This window comes from Haliotis asinina, chromosome 6 (assembly GCF_037392515.1).
Source record: "Haliotis asinina isolate JCU_RB_2024 chromosome 6, JCU_Hal_asi_v2, whole genome shotgun sequence".
Classification (NCBI taxonomy): Eukaryota; Metazoa; Mollusca; class Gastropoda; order Lepetellida; family Haliotidae; genus Haliotis; species Haliotis asinina.
The window spans coordinates 43,695,959-43,718,296 of record NC_090285.1 but is presented as its reverse complement, the minus strand read 5'-3'; the positions used below and the strand labels follow the sequence as shown (position 1 = coordinate 43,718,296).

Here is a 22,338-nt window from a genome sequence, read left to right as displayed (position 1 = left end):
TCTCCCTTCCATAACATTCTCATTGTTCTCAGGTCGACAGGCTGTTTTCACCAACGTGTGTTGGTATATACTGTCTTCCTTATATCAAATTACTAGTACGTCGAGACGACTCGTTGTGTGAAGGACGTTGTTTCTAACCGGTGTTGCTGCCAAATAAATATTATTATAACTACCTTTAGTGATATTATCCCTGTATTGTTATTATATGCTATATCTGCAATAGCACAGATTTTCACTTTTGTACTGACGTTGTCATCGTTAAAGCTTTGCAGTAATTCATATTGGTTTGTAAACCTACTTAATTTCACAGTGCAGTTATTAATTGCGGTGAAGTTCATTTTAGGTAACCTTAGTCCCACTATTATTCGTTACACTCCTATACTGGGTCTAACAAAACCTAGTAGGAGGTCACGTCAGGTAAACCTTTGAGCGACCCATAACCGTCCAATCAAATACGACACGGCTAACCGGATTTAACCAATCAGACAACGGCTGTACTGTTTAGGGTTTGGTGGGACTTACAAAATACACTAGTCAGTGACAATGATCTCTCCACAAATGAATACCCGTACATAACACCGACATTTGATCTGCTGTATATACGATGTTTGGTTGCTGTTGACATGGTTACCATTAGCTAACATTTCCGCAAGCTGACATTCTTGAATACTGCCAAAACCGATATTTTCAGCGTCTGGTTTAACTCGTTTAAAGTGAACGTTATGACAAACACATTTTGACATGTCAAATGTTAGTAAGTGTTTATTTTTCTTTAATGGCATAAATGGTGAAAAAACATACATTGCCCATATTGTTGCTGTACAAAATCATCATCGACTACATATTATGAGTTGTTTACCATGTCGATTTATGACATAGGACACAATGAAAGATTCCGGAAACACAATGTCTAAAAACGTCATTTAAAATTGTGACAAAAATACAAATATTTTGTACGAAAGGATCCTGGTTCAAATAACGTTCAGAAATTTAAATATATATACCGTTACTTATGCTTAAAGTTTCACTGATATATAGAGAAACAGGGTTCAAAGTAAGGCAATAATGTTTACAGCGAAAATATTAACTCCCTGAACTATAGGGTTAAGAGTGCATGCACTACCACGTGTGTAACATCCTGAAACATCTGGGCTATGTTTCAGTACTAATATGTCATGACGATGAGGACATATGTGGCGTGAGATTCGCACAGGATATCCTCAAGTCATCTTTCGTGGTATAGTTCCCCTGGACTCTTAAACTAAACGACAAAAATACTGCTACCGAAATTAACATACAGTGTATACTGAAATGAAACTAAATCTAATAAATTAGAATTTTATCCATAGATTAATATTTTACTATTTTTTGAAAGACGTTGAACAGTACAGTACAAATATCACTAATTTGAGATGCCTGTCGTTACAGTGAACATGGTAAAAAGAGGGATCAATTCTAGACACGCTGAATACATCACGAGGTTTATCAATAAAAGGCAGGTCCAGAAATGGTTAAGGTCACACCTTCCTTTCTTAGCTGTGCACACTGTTTTGTCGCTCTTTTTAACTTTCAGAGGACATAGCGATTCCATCTCAAGTACTGGCACCGTGTTGTCGACGTTGAAGGTACTCATGTACGTCCTTCGAGGCAAGGAAGATCGTTTTACTTCGAGATAGTCATGAGTTCGACACAACAGTCTGAATTATCATGAATACACATTAGGAAATCAAACAAGCATGCACGTGCACTCTATCAGTATTAATTACACTTCACTCTATCAGTATTAATTACATTTCACTCTATCAGTATTAATTACAAATCATAGTGTGGAATGCACGTGAAAGGATATTCAGACCAGGTTGCGTTGCAAGTGAGCACAGGTCACAGTTATCACATTTACACAATCATTAAACGATCTCCGAAAAAGAATCAAAGTTAGTTTCCACCTATAATTTCATCTCTACAGGTCAGCGATTAACCGTTTTCTCTAAACTTCCGCTCCATTCATGATACGTTGACTAACGTCTCTCCAAAGTCTGCCCTGGTCGTCCACATATTTCCCCACACTGAAGATATGTCTTTCTTCCACAACGTTCAACAGGGCCGGTGAAATGTCCCCTCGTCTCACATCCTTAAACAGCACAAGCAGGACACTACCAACTGGCATTCTGGTGGAGGAATACACAATACGATTCACGATGAAGCGGCACCACTGGTCCTCAATAAAAGACTGGGTGAGAACGAGGACCGTTTTCCAACTGGAATCTATTCCGCTAATGATGTCGTCGGCTATTTGTCCTCCAGGGATGGTGTCTCTGTCCTTCAGGAAGAGTTTGACTCCGTGTCTGTCTTCCAGATGTTCTCTCACGGTGTGACAGACGTACTGGTAATCGACGTCGCTGTAGCCGATGTAGGCGTCATTAGGAAAGTCAGAACGTTTCGGCGCCTTGGTGACATTTACCAACCCAAAGAACCGGTGAATGATGTTTAAAACTAACGTCTTTTTCTGGTTTATCAGGTATATTAAAATCATGAATAAAATAATCAGTGCAAAAGCAGAGACAGATAAAGACAACCAAACTGGTCCTGAACACCTTCTCCAGGTTTCATCATAATGATCATAAACAAACGATGGAGATGTAATAACACCATCATCAGATACGCAGGTATATGTATCTCTGCTTTCAACCTTCACATCTGTTTGGAACATCCACATCACAAAGTCTAAATTCTTACATCCGCAGGACAGAAGGTTGTTGTTAAGGTTCAAAGTAAGGTTATTTGTTGTTGCCAAGGCATCGAGTAGACGCCTCTGTGACTCTGATAATACAGGCAACGAGTTGTAACTAAGATCAAGATGTCGCAGAGATGGGGTTGTTGTGATGTCAAAGGGGATACTTTCAAAGCGGTTAAAGGACAAATCAATGACTGTCAGCTGATTCCCAGCAAATATTTGTGAATCCATGACTATTAAATCATTGCGACTAAGAACAATATTTTTCAGTGCACGTAATGGCAAAAACATCTGACGCCCCTCTTTAAGTAGAAAATCTTTTCTAAAGCCCATTTGAGACATTTTAAGAGTTGTCAAACTTGGAAAAGATTGCAAGAAACCAGGATTCACGTTGGTGAAGTAGTTTCCAGAGACATCGAACTCAGTGAGGTTCTCTAACCCATAAATATTGTGTCTGAAGGCATACATACCGTTAAATTCGAAGATGAAACTTTTGAGCGAGAACGCATTTCTAAATTCAATATTGCCGTTTATGTAACCTACATCGCTCAAAGAACCGTGCATATAAAGGTACTCCAGTTTGCCGGGAAGTGTGAGCTGGAAAGTTGGTACTGACAATAGGGAGTTATGTTCAGGTAATGATGTTGGAAAGAACTCGTTTCTCCTCAAGTGATTTGAAAAATTCAGAAACACCAACTCAGGCGCGAAAACGAGTTTGAATAAAAGCAGTCTGTCTCCCAGGAAATCATTATCAGAAAGGTCCAAATGTACAATGCACTGGGAAAAACGCGAACCGGAGTTTAAAATCGATGAATCAATCCATACTATTTTATTTTTTTTCATTGAAAACTTCCTCACACAAACGCCTTGAATATTATCCAGCACATCGTGTGTAAGAATTCGCGGTGCAACAGGACCATACCGAAAATTAAGGAAATTGTACATTTCATCAAGTATAATACTTGTCATGTTTGAACCATTAAAACCATGCATAGACTTAACAGCATCCACTGGGGATACGAATGTACTATTGGAAAGGTTTAAATTCTTTAGTCTCTTGAAATAAACAAATGACATTTTATCTAGAGTCGCCAATGGGCAACTCCTAAGATCAAGATCTTCAACCGAGCTGTGTTGAAAAGATCGGAACGTGTCGTTTAATACTGCTTCAATCTTGCAACCATTAAACCCCAAAAGAAGCCTTTTGAGACTAGTCATGTTTGCAAATCCAGATCCAAAGATAGTGATTCTGGATGAATCAATTTTCAATTCTACAACACTCCTCAGTTTACCGAGAGCGGTTTCTGGATATTTACCGTTAAACCGTCGGTCATTGTTGTGTAGATGAAGCTTCTGAAGTTTCTGTAAAGGTAGGAAGACATCGTCCGCGTAGGTGTCAGGATTGAGGAGAAGATTATTGTTTTGCAAGAACAGTTCTTCTAAGTGTGAAATGCTTTCAAATGTCCGCTTTTCCAGCTTGGCTAATTTGTTGTTGGAGAGGTCGAGGTATTTGAGTGTATTCCAGGAACAGTTGGGTTGAGTGTGCAACACGGTAATGTGATTGCTATGCAAACTGAGCGATGTTGTATTCAAAGGAAGATCATCTGGTACAGAGGATAAGTTGTTGTTGGAACAGTTTGCAAATACTCCTCCATACGTCACATCATGGTGGAACGTGCATGCCCAGATAACTTCTCCACAGAGACAGACAAAAAGTTGTAGAATGCTGATTTTCATAGTTAAGATATCTGAAATAGAACAAATATTGTCAGTATGCTACACATACACATTGTATGGGCTCTAGGGTTTCATGGCCGACAGTTACGACTGACATTTTCACGTAATTTTCAATTCAGCTTCAGTTCAAGCTTTCGTTTCACTTTGCTCTCTTCGTTTTACCCAAATGGTCTTTCCTTTTGTTTCGTTAAACATTGTACTAACTAGTAATAATAATTATATATAAATAATCAAGTCTGGACCACACATTACAGTTAGTAATATATACTATCTTCTAAACAGTGGTCTAATGTAACAGATGTTAAATTTGTTAAAGACTTTTGCAGTCACATACCGAAACTAGTACTTTTGGAGGTTGAGTACAGTCTGTGATTCAAACCCATGCTGGAATAAATGTGCTATCCCGAAAAAGAGACGCATAAGCAATCTGTATTTTTTAAAAATGGATTGATTACCTGTTGTGTTCAAACAAACGTCAAAATACGCAAAATAGGTACTGGCTAGCGACCAATTATCGCCATTTTAAGCAGGTTTTTAACGATTTGCTCCATTATTTCATAACATAATGGAATAAAAAAGTCATGATGATCGATCAGCTATTCACCGATGTTGTCTGCTTGTTTACAGTTGCCGGTCGTGTTTCTCTGAAACGCGGTCAACAGGAAGCGCGGTAGTGTAGATTGTACTTTCCGAACAACAAACAAGACCAGTTATCGCCATTTCTGAAACTGTTGTGTTTCAAACCTTGACATATTGAAGAAATTTCATAATTAGAATTTGTTTGAAAAAACAAATAATTAAAAGACCAAAACTCTCTCTCATTGTGGATGTTGACGGATCTGATAAGCTGACGGGAAAACGGAGAGGTCACCGCGTGGTTGAACTTATGAAACTTGACATTTTGAGTAGTTGTTTGCAATTTTGGCAATGTTTGTTTTCTCGGTGGAAAACGAAAAGATAAAGGTGAAAACTGACCGTTATATTTTGTCAGTGTCATCTACATGGTATCTGTCGAGTCCATAAAACGGGGTCGTGCTACGTCGTCACCCTTATACCCTCTATCTTTATAGAAAATGGCCTAAGAACGCCTGTAAATCCGGTCGAACACCCGACGATAGGCACAGGTCAGGACGACCTCCATTGAAATCACATGCCCAAGACAATCAAATTCGGCTATATCATTTGCTGATCATCATCCAGTAACGAAACGAGGACCAGACCATACCAAAGCGCTTGAGCGCTGCCATTCTGCGATTCTGACACAGGTAAACCCTACGCCATCTACCTGCAGATGGCTACTTTGACTTGTGTTATTGACATGGAGAGGCCATCGAGATCGCCTGATCTCAATCCCATGAGCACGTATGGGATGTTCTTGGAAGAAGTCTTCGTGCCTTTACACGTCATCGCCTGAATGTTCAGAAACAGGGCGCAATAAGAGGGCCATTAAGAAATTCTAGTACCTTTTTATTCATGTCCAGTCAAGATATGAGTTTGCCGACTCGAGGGTTCACAAAATCTAGTAATATCCGCTAGTTTGCTTCATCACACAGTTGTGTTTTCTGTTTTCAATTCCTGTTTTTTTATGTTATGAGGAGTATGAGTTTGCCGGCTCCAGTTCACACGGCAACATCCTTTATTGAATCGCATAGAATTCATATGACACAATGCGTATGAGATGAATTTCAAAGGGCGGGCAGTGTAAAATACGCTTGTGATTTTGGTACACAAGGCACACTTCCCTTCTGTCGGAAGACAAGTTGTCTGACCGGAATGAAAAACAGGAAATAGAAAGCAGTTAGGACTAATGGTGATTGAATAGTTCAAGTAGGGTGTCAAGTGGTTGCACACGTAGGACAGTGGACATTTGTCATTATTGAAAACAAACTTACATTCATATCCCTGTGAAACTTTTTAGTTCATAATTTTAAAGTTGACCTGGCTGTCAAACACCAATAACGATTATATTTCCATGAATACTATGACACTTATTTTACACCATGTGACACGTATGTTACTGATCCCTGTTTCGTTGCTATGATCTTCTATGAACGTTTGAACTGACTGAATGAATGAATTTAGTTTTACGACGCTTTTAGCAATATTCCCGCAGTATCACGGCGTGGGCACAAGGAATGGACTTCACACACTGTACCCATGTGGGGAATGGTGTTCGGTGCGTTTGAACAGAATAAAATCAAATTCAAAAGTATTTAACACGTCACAATTTAATTCTGGACTCACAATAGTCCAGAAACTCTCCGCACTGTGACCACTCTCTCACAAGAGATTTGGCAAAAATAAACATGCAACTTTTATGAATATGTGCTAAGGATGAAAAATTGAAAAAAAATTTTTTCGAAAACTGAAAATTTAAACTCACTCGCCCATGGGCACGCCCATGGGCGAACAGCGGTCCATGGGCAGGCCCATGGGCGAGAGTGTTTGATTTCGTCCTGAATAAATGTTTTGGAGGTTGTAAATGAATGAAAAAATGTTAATAAGTATCATGACTCAAATTTCAGCTCGATTTGACTTGACTCCGCTAACTGACAGCGATTTTTAAGAAATCTCGCCCATGGGTGAAAAACATATTGGCCCATGGACGAGAATATTTACTTTCACTGAAAATACATGTTTTTTCCATGTTTTGCAGTTTGTAAATAAATGAAAGTATATTTATTAGTGTCGTGACACGAAAATCAGCTTATTGTGACTTAATTCTGATAATTTAGACCGATTTCAAAATATCATTTGGCCCATGGGTGAGAATATTCACTTTTACTCAAATTACATCTTCTTGCATGTTTTGGGGGTTGTAAATGAGTGAAAGTATGTTCATAAGTATCATAATACAAATTTCAACTTATTTTGACTTAATTCCGTTAATTTAGAGCGATTTTTAAAAATCTCGCCCATGGGTAAAAAACATTTTGGCCCATGGGCGAGAACATTGCCTTTTACCCCAAATATATCTTTTCACGTGTTTTGGAGGGTGTAAATGAATGAGCATCATGATTTATGAGCATCAGGACAGAAATTTCAACTCATTTGACTTAATTCCGCTAATTGAGAGCGATTTTAAAAACTCTCGCCCATGGGCGAAAAACATTTTGGCCCATGGGCGAGAACATTGCCTCTTACCCCAAATATATCTTTTCACGTGTTTTGGAGGATGTAAATGAATGTGCATCATGATTTATGAGCATCAGGACAGAAATTTCAACTCGTTTGACTTAATTCCGCTAAGTGAGAGCGATTTTAAAAACAATCCCGCCCATGGGCGAAAAACATTTTGGCCCATGGGCGAGAAAATTTGTTTTCACTCAAAATAGATCTTTTTACATGTTTTGCAGTTTTTAAATGAATGCAAGCATATTTATAAGTATCATGACACGACATCCAACTCATTTCGACTTCATTCTGCTAATTTAAAGCGATTTAAAAACAATCTCGCCCATGGGTGAGAATATTTCATTTTACTCCAAATACATCTTTTCCAATGTTTTGAAGGATGTAAATGAATGAAAGTGACTTTACGAGTATCATGACACAAAATTCAACTGATCTGATTTAATTTTGCGAATTCAGGGGGATTTTAAAAAATATACGAGAATAATTACTTTTACTCAAAATACACCTGTTTCTGTGGTTTGGAGGTTGTAAATGAATGCGGATATATTTATAAGTATCATGGCACAAAATTCAACTCATTTTGACTTAATTCCGCTAACTACAAAAATCTGCACTTCCACTCCAACTACATAGTTATTTTTATTGTTTTAGAGGTTGTAGATGAATGAAAGTGTGTTTATAAGTATCACTCCTGTCTTAATTCGACTAACCTCGCTCGTGGACGAAAATATTTTCATTTGCTTGTTTTCTTTATTTTGCAAGCATGTGGTTAAAATTCAGATGAAATTATAATGAAAAATAATTTCAGGTTAATTTAGTGAGTTTAGTTCTACGTCGCACTTAGCAATATTCCAGCAATATGGCGGTGGTTTGTAGATAATCAATTTTCGACCAGACAGTCCAGTGATCAACAGCATGACCATCAACCTGCACAGTCGGGAACCGATGACATGTGGCAATCAAGTTAGCGAGTCTGACCACCCGATCCCGTTAGTCGCCTCTTACGACAAGCATGGTCACCTTTTATGGCAAGCATTGCTTGCTGAAGCCCTGTTCTACTCCAGATCTTCATAGGTCCTGAACGCAGAGCTATGAAATTGAAGTTATTTGTGAAAGTCCTTACTCCAGTGACACAAAGACTATGCTGGGACACATTAATAAACAGCGTTGTGAGATTTTTAAGGTGTTTTGAATATGTCTTGTCAACCCCACTGACATTCGCCAATAACCACTTAAATATAGAATATATAATCCGTGCTCCTTCAGAACAAATAAGTAATTAACGATCCCCAACTGGGTAATTAAGTAAACAACTCAAAATACTGTCACTTTCTGCCCAGGACATCACGCGTCACCAGTCGTGAGCTAATGACCTTGTAAAACCCCTCACAAAGGAAACACAAAGCACCAAAACTGTATTTCTTTCTAGGTGACACACGGTATGTTGTCAAAATTTTCGGTGTGGAATACATTCTATAGTGGGCAAAACCTTACGCTTGGAAAGTGTACCTACCCAGTAGTTTTAAGTGTACCTACCCAGTTTAACATGTTTCGTTTTAATATTGTGGGATCCACTTTTAGTAATTCTCGTTTGCCCGTCCCAGGTTTTCTTCGACCGAGGTTTTATGGGGCATTCTCCTATTTGTCAGACCAGGAATAATCTACAACAGTGATAGGTCACTCGCTTGCTTTCTTTACCATTTGTACCAATTAACATGGTCCTCGTCATGCTCCAGCGCACACAGTGACTTGGTTCGTTTCCAGCGCAACTTCGGCTGCGTTTAACAGTACTTCAGCCAGTTTCCTGTATCAGGCGAAATCTTACAATGAATGAATGAATGAATGAATGAATGAATGATAAGAATTAAGAGCAAGATGTATGTGCGAATGAATGAAAGAAATAAAAGAAAGAAGTACTTATGGGAATGAATGAAAGAATAAATGATACACCACGGTCATCCCTTCCTAAACATGCTAAATAATGCAAAACTATCGTTAGATCACATGTGTTGACATCATGGTCTCCCTTGTCAGACATAAGAATTTTCAGACAGGTTTAAACAACAAACTATCTGCTTGACTGCACAGCTGCCTGTTGACGTAGTATACCCACCTCATCTAATTTTCCTGCGTAATCTTCATCTACATCACCATAAGCAGAGAGCACAGAAGGCCGAATATCTGTAACCACTGAACCGTGGCGTCTCACTGGAACAAGCTAAGTTCCCAAGTGCGGGTGTCCTTCTCTACCTTTTCCATTAATCTTTAAAACATCTAACAAGCTCAACGCATGCAACTTTTAACTAAAATGTGAGTGATGTTATACATATCATAAAAGTAATTTTAAGGTATTATTCAGTTGATAAATTATCATTTTATGATGCATATATGTATGACATGCTGGACGAGTATTGGGCATTTTGTGATAATTTACCATTACCATTTTCATAATGCATAAAAAAGACACTCATTAATCTATCACTGAGTTTTGTCATTCTTTCACTCCAATACGGTCGCTAAATCCCTTCTGATCATAGTATATGAACTCTCCCATACCCATTTCACCTAATCCTGAAAAATCAACCAGGCATGACATACCCAGATCACCTAATTAATTTTCTGTACCTATCGATCAAAAATTACATAAAATGAGAGGACACCCTGTTCACTAATGGGAGTGAGCCTCGTTGGGAGTACCCTCACTCTCACAAACCAACCGACTGGGGAGAAGCTGCCGTGTTTGTCGGGGATTCTTCTGGCTTTGCTAAATAAATCGTACATAAACATGTAAAATATTTTGCTTTGATTGTGTAACTACCCACATTAGGACATTGAGACCATTCTGATTTATCGAGTAAAATACGATTGTATGGTTTAGAGTTTGAATCTTGGCATATCTTACCGGTTTTGCTACTTTTGCACTCTACCTTTTTACCTGGGGCGAGCATATTTTGGTGGTTTTAGTATTTCATCTATTTGTTTAGATATATTGATTTATTTGTTTTTGTTGTGTTTTTTACTGCTAGTTGCCCAGCGAGTGAGTCTGCTTTGATAACTGTAAGTTTATTCTGACACTTGACGAGAGGGACATGAACAAGAACATATATGGGGCTTTGCATCAATACATATTTAAGACTAAAGGTTTTGAAAAATAAAATTATACTAGAAATGAAACTGCGCGTTCAAGGTTCATAAGCACGTAGAGGGCACATTTATTCTACTCCATTTAAGAATGTCCATTTCTGATTGCTTCACGTGACCTTTCGAGGGAGAATATATCAGTTTTACCCCGCCACGAGGGGAAAAGCAAGCATCCATGTCAGTCAGTGAACCGTGAAGCAGTGATTCGAATCGACTATAGTCAGTACCATGTTAATAAAATACATTATTTCAGTTTGTTTTGATGCTATATTTACATAAAGTGAGATTTATGGTAAATGCGGTGTAGCATTGTGATCCACCGATCCGAATGTTAGTATCCTCTTTTGGTTCACACCTGGACTGTCAACTGTTTGATCGAATACACAACTGGACTGTCGAGAAGCAGCGGAGTGTGAGCGTCGACTGCCTTGGAGAACTTGCGCCTAAGAATAGGATAAGACTCGGCTCCACTCTAATTAACTAGGGAGAACACATACACAAAGACATCGGTGAAAGAAGGAGCTGTGGAAACAATTCTTGAATGATAGTCGTCGCACGAACAGTAATCGAAAAAGTTGGCATCATCGTGAATGAAGAATCTGCGAGCATTATAAACTGCATATTGTAACAAAGTGGCCACAGTAAAAAAGACAGAAAGTTTCAGCGTGTCAAGGACCAGCTTCAGAGACAAGAGATTTCCATAATAAGCTGTGCTGATCAGACGGTCTACCTCGTTCATAGTGGCCACATTAAAGCATGTACTGTTAACGTATTTTGTTTACCTTCTTGTCCGGTGTGTTAACGCCATAGTGTTAACGTCGGGTTGCCTCCTTACATATTGGCCGAAACATCGAATTTACAAAATTTCAATTTTCGACAGCTCAGGTGCGTTTGTTTATTTACGAAGTAAGAGGATTATGAGGCATGGTCGACTAGGTTTCTTTGTTTAACTAATCCCACACGGCCTTCACCAATAGAGGGAATGATTTCTGTTCAGTCATGACATTGCTGTTCTCCATATGTCTCTATTTTCTCAACACATCTCCAAGATGTTGTGTTTTTGTGTGTTTCTTAAACACTGATTGGGACTGGTGAACAAGCTTTACAGTTTTTATCAGTACTTCAGCCATACAACATATAATACAAAATATAAATGCAGCATGTGTCGTCATCCATATGAACTATCACATAATAACACATGCATACATATCATTACATCAAATACACATCTATCATATAAGTAAACATAAAAAAGAGAGTTACGGTTTGTTGTGTCTGACTAGCTCTTTGTAGAAACACTGAACAATTGTGAGAAGGTTATTGATAAGATAATTAGTTTTCTGTAAAAAAAAACAAGCTTTGTGTTTTCATGATAAAATCATTGACGGATTCAACTATTTTCTGGTTTTCACAGTGTATAAGTTCTTTGTTTCACAGACCACGGTGAGAAAAGGTCCATCTTCAAGCAGTAAGGAAAACCATGATAGAGTATGGAGTACTTGTGTCTTCCTTGGCTTGGTCATCTCCACCGTTACCCCCTCCCCCGAATCCACACCCCACAAGGGCGTATAGGATTGTGGGGCCGTGTCAGCGACAATTTGGCTCGGTGGATAAACAGGGACTACTATAACCCCGTATACCCTTCACCACAATGCTACAATTTGTCGGCATTGAGTATCCGGTTTTGTTCATTCTGTAATATTGTATAGTACTGGTGAAGTATTAATCAAAGCAATATTTTGCTTGCTAAACGAACGAGATTCTTTGAGAATCAAAATATGTTTTTACTACATTTTCAAAATTGAAATACAGCATGCACACAATAACTAAATTGAAAAGAATATCGTGCAGGAGAAGGTTTTCCAGAGTACATGCACATAAATGCCATTGTCTTTCACAGACTAATGGTCTTGAAGAAGGACAAAGTCCCCATCCCTGTTTTAGTAATTAGGATTGTTCAATCACACATACATGCATATATATTGATTTCCATATATATTTACAGCAAAATTTAATGCACATAGAATTTACAAAAGGTCGAAATTCGAGATTATTCATGTGTATATATAAGGCCTGCATGCATCCCCACTATAAACAACAATGTATTTAGACTCATGGCAAGTTCACATGGCAAAGGAGGTTTATACACAAAACCGAAACCAATTGGTCAGCTCGACGCCTTATAAAACAATTAATTCGAGATTTCTTTTGAAAGTGAGATACTTGAATGCGCAGTCAGTCTTTTTCATCCATATACACTCACGAACACCTGTTCATTTCAAAGCTGGTGTCACCTAATGACCTAGAGTAATCCATGGATGAGATGTCTATATGACAAGTAAAATACACTTGAAAGCGGCAGCTGGTTTATTCCAATACACAAGACCAGCGGGCGAGACACGACGCGCAAATTGTAGCAGGCGCATTGCGGAAATTGCGTAACTGAACGCGGAGACAGAAAACGTCATCGTTCCGCTCAGTGGTCTTGTCTTTGCGAGTTATGCTGAAATACTCAACAAATTAAGATAAAAGTCAGAGTGATGAAAAAGTGGAAATCAGTGTGTCGATTAAAACTTGAAAAACTCTCATGAAGTCGTTGACAAAGTAATATCTCTTCAGGTTACGATAATTTGAAAAACAGAGAAAGTTATATGGATATAGAAGTTCTTCTAATGTAAGCAGCATTTCTGCGTAGGTGTTAAACTCGTTTTCAAGCAAATGGTGTCTACGGGGTAGTTATGTAAGTTAAACCTTTGTTTTGGGTCGTCAAGGTCAAAATCGTTTGGTGTAGTGACAACGGTGCTGTTTTAAGGGACTAGACACTGGTTTTCGAAAACAAAAAAAACAAAATAAAATGTGTTTCTTTAGGAAACGAAATAAGACACGTGTGCCAATGTAATTGAACCGATGTTAGCGAGTTCACTCAGTGACTTTAGTTATAAAATGAACTTTCAGTTCACCCCTTCCGTTAGTAATGAGTTATTCAGTTTCTTAATAAAATTGCTTGCAATGTGAATGTTGGAAATGACAGTTTTCTTTATCATTTTAACAACTTCAGTGATGGCAAATGCGTTGCTGTACTTTGCGTTTCCTCCTACTTATTTCACGGGAAGACACCTTTGTGTAAACGGTTATATGTTCATTGTGAGAATTTTTTTGTAGTAAAAATGGAGAATGTATCTCGTGAAAATGAATTTTGAAAGACTGCAGATCAACAGTTCCAACAGTCTCAACTACATAATTTCTAACATACTTAGAGACCACAACCATGGACCTGTACACAACGAAGCCACGGTAAATCTTTTCGACTGTAGCAAAAATAGCGAAAATTTAAAAAGGTAGAAAGGTAAACGCAAAATCAATCTTGAATATTTTACGTATTCCTCATAGCCCAATATAAAGATTACACATTACAGTATAATACGTTAATCTATAGTTTAAACTAATCTCTTCAAGTAATCGTGACTGGATTGGCAAGAATAATCAGGCATATCAATGCCACTCCATACCAATAATATAATTACAAAACATACATGATAACTTCACAAACCTCGTCAAACGTAAGAATGAATTTACAGTTATAAAACAAATAAATCAATAAATCTAAACAAATAGATGAAATACAAAAAAACCGCCAAAACATGCTCGCCCCAGGTAAAAAGGTAGAGTGCAAAAGTAGCAAAACCGGTAAGATATGCCAAGATTCAAACTCTAAACCATACAATCGTATTTTACTCGATAAATCAGAATGGTCTCAATGTCCTAATGTGGGTAGTTACACAATCAAAGCAAAATATTTTACATGTTTATGTACGATTTATTTAGCAAAGCCAGAAGAATCCCCGACAAACACGGCAGCTTCTCCCCAGTCGGTTGGTTTGTGAGAGTGAGGGTACTCCCAACGAGGCTCACTCCCATTAGTGAACAGGGTGTCCTCTCATTTTATGTAATTTTTTATCGATAGATACAGAAAATTAATTAGGTGATCTGGGTATGTCATGTCTGGTTGATTTCTCAGGATTAGGTGAAATGGGTATGGGAGAGTTCATATACTATGATCAGAAGGGATTTAGCGACCGTATTGGAGTGAAAGAATGACAAAACTCAGTGATAGATTAATGAGTGTCTTTTTTATGCATTATGAAAATGGTAAATTATCACAAAATGCCCAATACTCGTCCAGCATGTCATACATATATGCATCATAAAATGATAATTTATCAACTGAATAATACCTTAAAATTACTTTTATGATATGTATAACATCACTCACATTTTAGTTAAAAGTTGCATGCGTTGAGCTTGTTAGATGTTTTAAAGATTAATGGAAAAGGTAGAGAAGGACACCCGCACTTGGGAACTTAGCTTGTTCCAGTGAGACGCCACGGTTCAGTGGTTACAGATATTCGGCCTTCTGTGCTCTCTGCTTATGGTGATGTAGATGAAGATTACGCAGGCAAATTAGGTGAGGTGGGTATACTACGTCAACAGGCAGCTGTGCAGTCAAGCAGATAGTTTGTTGTTTAAACCTGTCTGAAAATTCTTATGTCTGACAAGGGAGACTATAATTAACTGATGTCAACACATGTGATCTAACGATAGTTTTGCATTATTTAGCATGTTTAGGAAGGTATGACCGTGGTGTATCATTTATTCTTTCATTCATTCCCATAAGTACTTCTTTCTTTTATTTCTTTCATTCATTCGCACATACATCTTGCTCTTAATTCTTATTAACATTCATTCATTCATTCATTCATTCATTCATTGTAAGATTTCGACTGAAGTACTGTTAAACGCAGCCGAAGTTGCGCTGGAAACGAACCAAGTCACTGTGTGCGCTGGAGCATGACGAGGAACATGTTAATTGGTACAAATGGTAAAGAAAGCAAGCGAGTGACCTATCACTGTTGTAGATTATTCCTGGTCTGACAAATAGGAGAATGCCCCATAAAACCTCGGTCGAAGAAAACCTGGGACGGGCAAACGAGAATTACTAAAAGTGGATCCCACAATATTAAAACGAAACATGCTAAACTGGGTAGGTACACTTTCCAAGCGTAAGGTTTTGCCCACTATAGAATGTATTCCACACCGAAAATTTTGACAACATACCGTGTGTCACCTAGAAAGAAATACAGTTTTGGTGCTTTGTGTTTCCTTTGTGAGGGGTTTTACAAGGTCATTAGCTCACGACTGGTGACGTGTGATGTCCTGGGCAGAAAGTGACAATATTTTGAGTTGTTTACTAATTACCCAGTTGGGGATCGTTAATTACTTATTTGTTCTGAAGGAGCACGGACTATATATTCTATATTTAAGTGGTTATTGGCGAATGTCAGTGGGGTTGACAAGACATATTCAAAACACCTTAAAAATCTCACAACGCTGTTTATTAATGTGTCCCAGCATAGTCTTTGTGTCACTGGAGTAAGGACTTTCACAAATAACTTCAATTTCATAGCTCTGCGTTCAGGACCTATGAAGATCTGGAGTAGAACAGGACTTCAGCAAGCAATGCTTGCCATAAAAGGTGACCATGCTTGTCGTAAGAGGCGACTAACGGGATCGGGTGGTCAGACTCGCTAACTTGATTGCCACATGTCATCGGTTCCCGACTGTGCAGGTTGATGGTCATGTTGTTGATCACTGGACTGTCTGGTCGAAAATTGATTATCTACAAACCACCGCCATATTGCTGGAATATTGCTAAGTGCGACGTAGAACTAAACTCACTAAATTAACCTGAAATTATTTTTCATTATAATTTCATCTGAATTTTAACCATATGCTTGCAAAATAAAGAAAACAAGCAAATGAAAATATTTTCGTCCACGAGCGAGGTTAGTCGAATTAAGACAGGAGTGATACTTATAAACACACTTTCATTCATCTACAACCTCTAAAACAATAAAAATAACTATGTAGTTGGAGTGGAAGTGCAGATTTTTGTAGTTAGCGGAATTAAGTCAAAATGAGTTGAATTTTGTGCCATGATACTTATAAATATATCCGCATTCATTTACAACCTCCAAACCACAGAAACAGGTGTATTTTGAGTAAAAGTAATTATTCTCGTATATTTTTTAAAATCCCCCTGAATTCGCAAAATTAAATCAGATCAGTTGAATTTTGTGTCATGATACTCGTAAAGTCACTTTCATTCATTTACATCCTTCAAAACATTGGAAAAGATGTATTTGGAGTAAAATGAAATATTCTCACCCATGGGCGAGATTGTTTTTAAATCGCTCTAAATTAGCAGAATGAAGTCGAAATGAGTTGGATGTCGTGTCATGATACTTATAAATATGCTTGCATTCATTTAAAAACTGCAAAACATGTAAAAAGATCTATTTTGAGTGAAAACAAATTTTCTCGCCCATGGGCCAAAATGTTTTTCGCCCATGGGCGAGAGTTTATAAAATCGCTCTCAATTAGCGGAATTAAGTCAAATGAGTTGAAATTTCTGTCCTGATGCTCATAAATCATGATGCTCATTCATTTACACCCTCCAAAACACGTGAAAAGATATATTTGGGGTAAGAGGCAATGTTCTCGCCCATGGGCCAAAATGTTTTTTACCCATGGGCGAGATTTTTAAAAATCGCTCTAAATTAACGGAATTAAGTCAAAATAAGTTGAAATTTGTATTATGATACTTATGAACATACTTTCACTCATTTACAACCCCCAAAACATGCAAAAAGATGTAATTTGAGTAAAAGTGAATATTCTCACCCATGGGCCAAATGATATTTTGAAATCGGTCTAAATTATCAGAATTAAGTCACAATAAGCTGATTTTCGTGTCACGACACTAATAAATATACTTTCATTTATTTACAAACTGCAAAACATGGAAAAAACATGTATTTTCAGTGAAAGTAAATATTCTCGTCCATGGGCCAATATGTTTTTCACCCATGGGCGAGATTTCTTAAAAATCGCTGTCAGTTAGCGGAGTCAAGTCAAATCGAGCTGAAATTTGAGTCATGATACTTATTAACATTTTTTCATTCATTTACAACCTCCAAAACATTTATTCTGGACGAAATCAAACACTCTCGCCCATGGGCCTGCCCATGGACCGCTGTTCGCCCATGGGCGTGCCCATGGGCGAGTGAGTTTAAATTTTCAGTTTTCGAAAAATTTTTTTTTTCAATTTTTCATCCTTAGCACATATTCATAAAAGTTGCATGTTTATTTTTGCCAAATCTCTTGTGAGAGAGTGGCCACAGTGCGGAGAGTTTCTGGACTATTGTGAGTCCAGAATTAAATTGTGACGTGTTATTTTCTAATACATACAATTCTGTACTTCATTCAATTTGTTTGACATACCAAACGATAAATGATAATGACCTGATACATTCACTTTAACTTCACTTTAACTACACTTATTGTAATTGTATATTTTCCTCTCAATAAGCTGTCTTTCTTATGTTAGAATATCAGTTTCTCCTGGATTCCGCGGCACATTTTTAAGCTGCAAATATCAGCAAATTCTGCTTACAATTTTTCAATATTCTGCCAAACATTCTGCGGTTAAAACATTTAGAAAATACAACAAAACATTATACAGACCTCCATAGTTCAATTCTCAAACACAGACATAAAGTTAGGTCCACCGTACATGTCACATCTTGAGTATGTTTGATGACAAAGCACCAACACCTTTTTCTGTGTTTGAGAAGTAAACACTCGCTGAAAGTTATTTCTCTCCTCTCATTCGTAACTTTGATGCAGACGAACAACTTCATGCAAATGTTTCATGCAAATAACAATTTTATATCTGAACGAAATCTGAAATAATTTCAGTTTCCAAAATGATGGATTTTGAGAACGTAATTGCAACGTCACATTCATCTAATATTATCTGAAAGATGCCTAAAACTTACTTTATTAATAAAGTATTTTTAATCATGATTATTTTGAAAGTATTGTCACGGTAAATATGTCAGTAACCGTAATCCTACTTTTAACATTAACTCTACTTTTCATTTCGGCTCTCAGTCAGCTTTCACACAGTTTTTAAAATAAGCAAATTCCGCGGCAGATAAGTGGCAAATTCTGCACGGATTCTGCACGAAAATGCAGTTTCATGTGATATCATGGATGTGTATAGACATTACCAAGTTGACAACACTGTCATTGCCAGTTGTTGTGCAATCAAAACTGAATGGACTTCATTCGAGAAAAATGGTGGCCGACTAGAGTAGTCATGCTGATTCACATTTGTAACTAAGTGTGTAACATAAAATACTGCATGTTTTTGTTTGTGAATATCGACGATAAATCAATATGAAGAGTATATTTATCCCGGTATAGTGGAGTCTTTACATACTGCTCACATAATTTGGATTCAGACCGTCACCATATACCTGCAATATTGCCGAATGTGGCGCAGAACTAAACTCACACACTCACTCATTAGTTAGAGTCAGTGATCTGTGGGAAGTATGCCTTGGTCCTGTTAAACTTTATGAACCAACTGAAGGCCAATTCAGTCTGTGGACATATCTGGAGTTCACTCACTCGGACCACCATGCAGTCAACATGTCCGCGTGCAGTCTCACCTTTTCGAGAAGGGATGCCATGCTTCGATATCTTCGTGCATCAAGCAATATGTGTGGGCTCATGACCTGTCCCGTCATAAACGAGATAATATAATATAATATAACTGAACAAGAACTGAAAACAGAATTTCTGAATGGCCCTCTAATATTGAGTCAGGTGGAGTCATGGGCCCATCACACCTAGAACTGAACATACAATTGATAACATAACTGTGTGGTGAAGCACAAGTAGCGGATATTCCTGTCACAGGTCATCCTACATCTCAGGTCACAGATACACTTGGACAGGAAGGGGTGGGGCCTAAGGGTTCAACAGTCAAAAATGGATTAGGTCACTCAAAGGTCACACACTGGTATGAGGGCGGTAGCCCAGTAGTTTACGTAACTTTCTCTGGTTACGTCGAATTTCTGGTGTTCGATTTCCCAATGTGTGCAGCTAACATCTGGTTTCCCGCCACCCCACCCCCACCCACCCCCCATGGAGTTTGCTGGTGTATTGCTAAAAACAGCATACAAGCCAACTCACTCACTTCACCAAAGTGTTATACGCCTGTCTTCCAACTTTCTCCCATATAAAAATGACAAGTCGTCATATGAATGGAATACGCTTCAAGCGGCGTTAATACAAATTCGCTCTGTCATACGTTTATATACGTTTAAAAATACTTACATATCAACATGGATCTTCATTTAACACGACTGCAGGCGTCTGCGGTTGTGGTTGCAGCTAACGTGACGCAAATGAGCTCCACGTGACAGAGCCTGGATCGAGGTTCGGATTAGGGTCCCACTGAGATCCGGACTTGAAGGAAATCGTCACTGTGACAATGTGAAACTCGGTAAGTATAGCCTAGAAGGACATAATTAATATCACACGATCCGCTTTGTATGTTGGTTGGCGGATATAATGGTCATAATGTTTAACGCTGCGCCGGAATCGAGAGAGCGAGAGAGAGCTCTCGTATTAGGCGTACAGACAGACAGACAGACAGACAGACAGACAGACAGACAGACAGACAGACAGATAGATCAGCTTCAGCCGTTGGTGATCTATAGCTTTTTTTATCATGTCGTGTCATGTATGGTTAAGCTGTTTTTGAATTCAAATACTAGTTGATTAAACAAGTTTCACATCGAGGTGTGTGACGTTTTGTTGCACGAAGTGTTTGTATCTGGTGAATATTTAGATACATGTATACACAGGATTGGTTTTAGATGTTTAGGCTGCCTAGTGGTACGTATAAATTTATTTTTTATAAACCCTTTTTAATAGCATGACATATACAAAATTGGAAGATTGGCTTTTATGTTGAGCATAATTTTACAGTTATTACGTTTGTCCATCTCTGTATTTGTTTCTTTTGTTTTCCAAAGGTCTCTCTCTGAATTTTGTCTGCTTTATCAACAGCATCTTCAACTACCCCACATGGATATGCCTGTAGTTGAAGATGTGTCTTCACTTCTTCTAATCTCACATTTCTTGTGTCCACATACGAAACAATAGTACATACTCCTCTTGCCATTGTATATGGAGTATTTATTTTTGTGTGCCGCGGGTAACATGAACTGAATTGCAGATTTTGATGCGTCTCGTTGGCTTGTAGTAAATATCCCTTTTCGGTTGGTTGCCTTGCTTTATAACTTTTACGTCCTGAAATGAAATCTCATATTGGTCGAATTCCATGGTGAAAGAAATCAAAGGATGGATCGAAACAAGAATACTTACAAAATGTAACTCTTCCATAACTGAAATTCAAATAAGAAAACAATTGTCCGGATATCTTCTCCATATTTCACGGACAGGTTTTGCTGTCATTTCATCCATCGAATTTGCTACTTTGGAATATAACAATTCCTCTGCATATCCCATCACCAGAGTGGCGTATGTAGGTGCTACTTTAGTTCTCATGGCTGTACCGTTTATTTACTTATAAAACTTGTTGTTGAAATGAAACGTACTGCTTTCAAGAATACATTTCAATGATTCCATGATCAACGTATTTGTGAAACTGCACCGCTTACAACGTATACTAGTATACAGATTTCACGTCAAAGGTTACTAGAACGGCATCCTGTTTGGCAGTAGGGTCGTTATAATACTCCCGTGTAATCTGTTTCGCAGTAGAGCCGTTACAATACTACCGTGCAATCTGTTTGGCAGTAGAGTCGTTATAATACGCCTGTATAATCTGTTTGGCAGTAGATGAGTTATAATACGTCTGTGTAATCTGTTTGGCAGTAGAGTCCTTTTAATGCCCCTGTGTAATCAATTTGGCAGCAGGGTCGTTATAATACTCCTGTGTAATCTATTTGGCAGTAGGGTCGTTAAATACTCCTGTGTAATCTGTTTAGTAACAGGGTCGTTAAATACTCCTTTGTAATCTGTTTGGCAGCAGGGTCGTTATAATACTCCCGTGTATTCCCCTTTGAAATACAAACAAATAAAGCGATTTAAAAATATGGTCATTTGTTAAAACAACTTTTAAATGTTGAGTTGGCAAGGTAAAATTATGAAGATTCGCAATCTTAGTTTCACTTTATTCGATTTACTTTGTTATTTAAAAGGAAATTATCGGTACACTTTCGCTGTAAACAGACGACACAGGTGACATTCTCCTGGTACAACCACAATGTACAGCCCAACCACAATGTAAAATAACACATCCATGTACAGTTAAACCAAACTACCACGTGGTCAGTGTAGATGACTTGATTAGCACATGTCATCATATCCCAATTGCGATGAACGATGTTCATAATGTTGATCACCGGATTGTCTGGTGCAGACTCGATTGTTTACAGATCGCTGCGAATATAGCTGGAGCATTCCCGAGTGCGGCGTTAAACGTCAAACAAACAACCAAAGTTACGATGCACTTCATTCTTGAGGCGTGTTCGGCTGTTTCTGCTAAGATCAGTTACATATTCCCTATGTTCGGTCTCTCTCCAACCTCCTGCCACCCTTAAGAAGACAAAGGGGATTTCTGTAAGTTAATTTTGAAGTACGAGCTGACG

At 38.0% G+C, this 22,338-nt stretch overlaps 1 protein-coding gene across 2 annotated transcripts; it reads right to left on the bottom strand.

The window, feature by feature from the left end:
* Positions 1–1,925: 1,925 nt before the first annotated feature.
* On the bottom strand, positions 1,926–20,050 carry LOC137286866 (toll-like receptor 4). 2 transcript variants are annotated; one of them, XM_067818879.1, is made up of 2 exons: positions 19,994–20,050; positions 1,926–4,482 (listed from the first exon to the last, which is right to left on the bottom strand). In XM_067818879.1, the coding sequence occupies exons 1-2, from the start codon at positions 20,001–20,003 to the stop codon at positions 1,988–1,990; spliced, it is 2,505 nt and encodes an 834-aa protein (XP_067674980.1). In that variant the 5' UTR covers positions 20,004–20,050; the 3' UTR covers positions 1,926–1,987. The 2 variants fall into 2 exon arrangements, with proteins under 2 accessions (XP_067674980.1, XP_067674981.1); XM_067818880.1 differs by lacking the exon at positions 19,994–20,050 and adding an exon at positions 19,324–19,394.
* Positions 20,051–22,338: the final 2,288 nt, after the last annotated feature.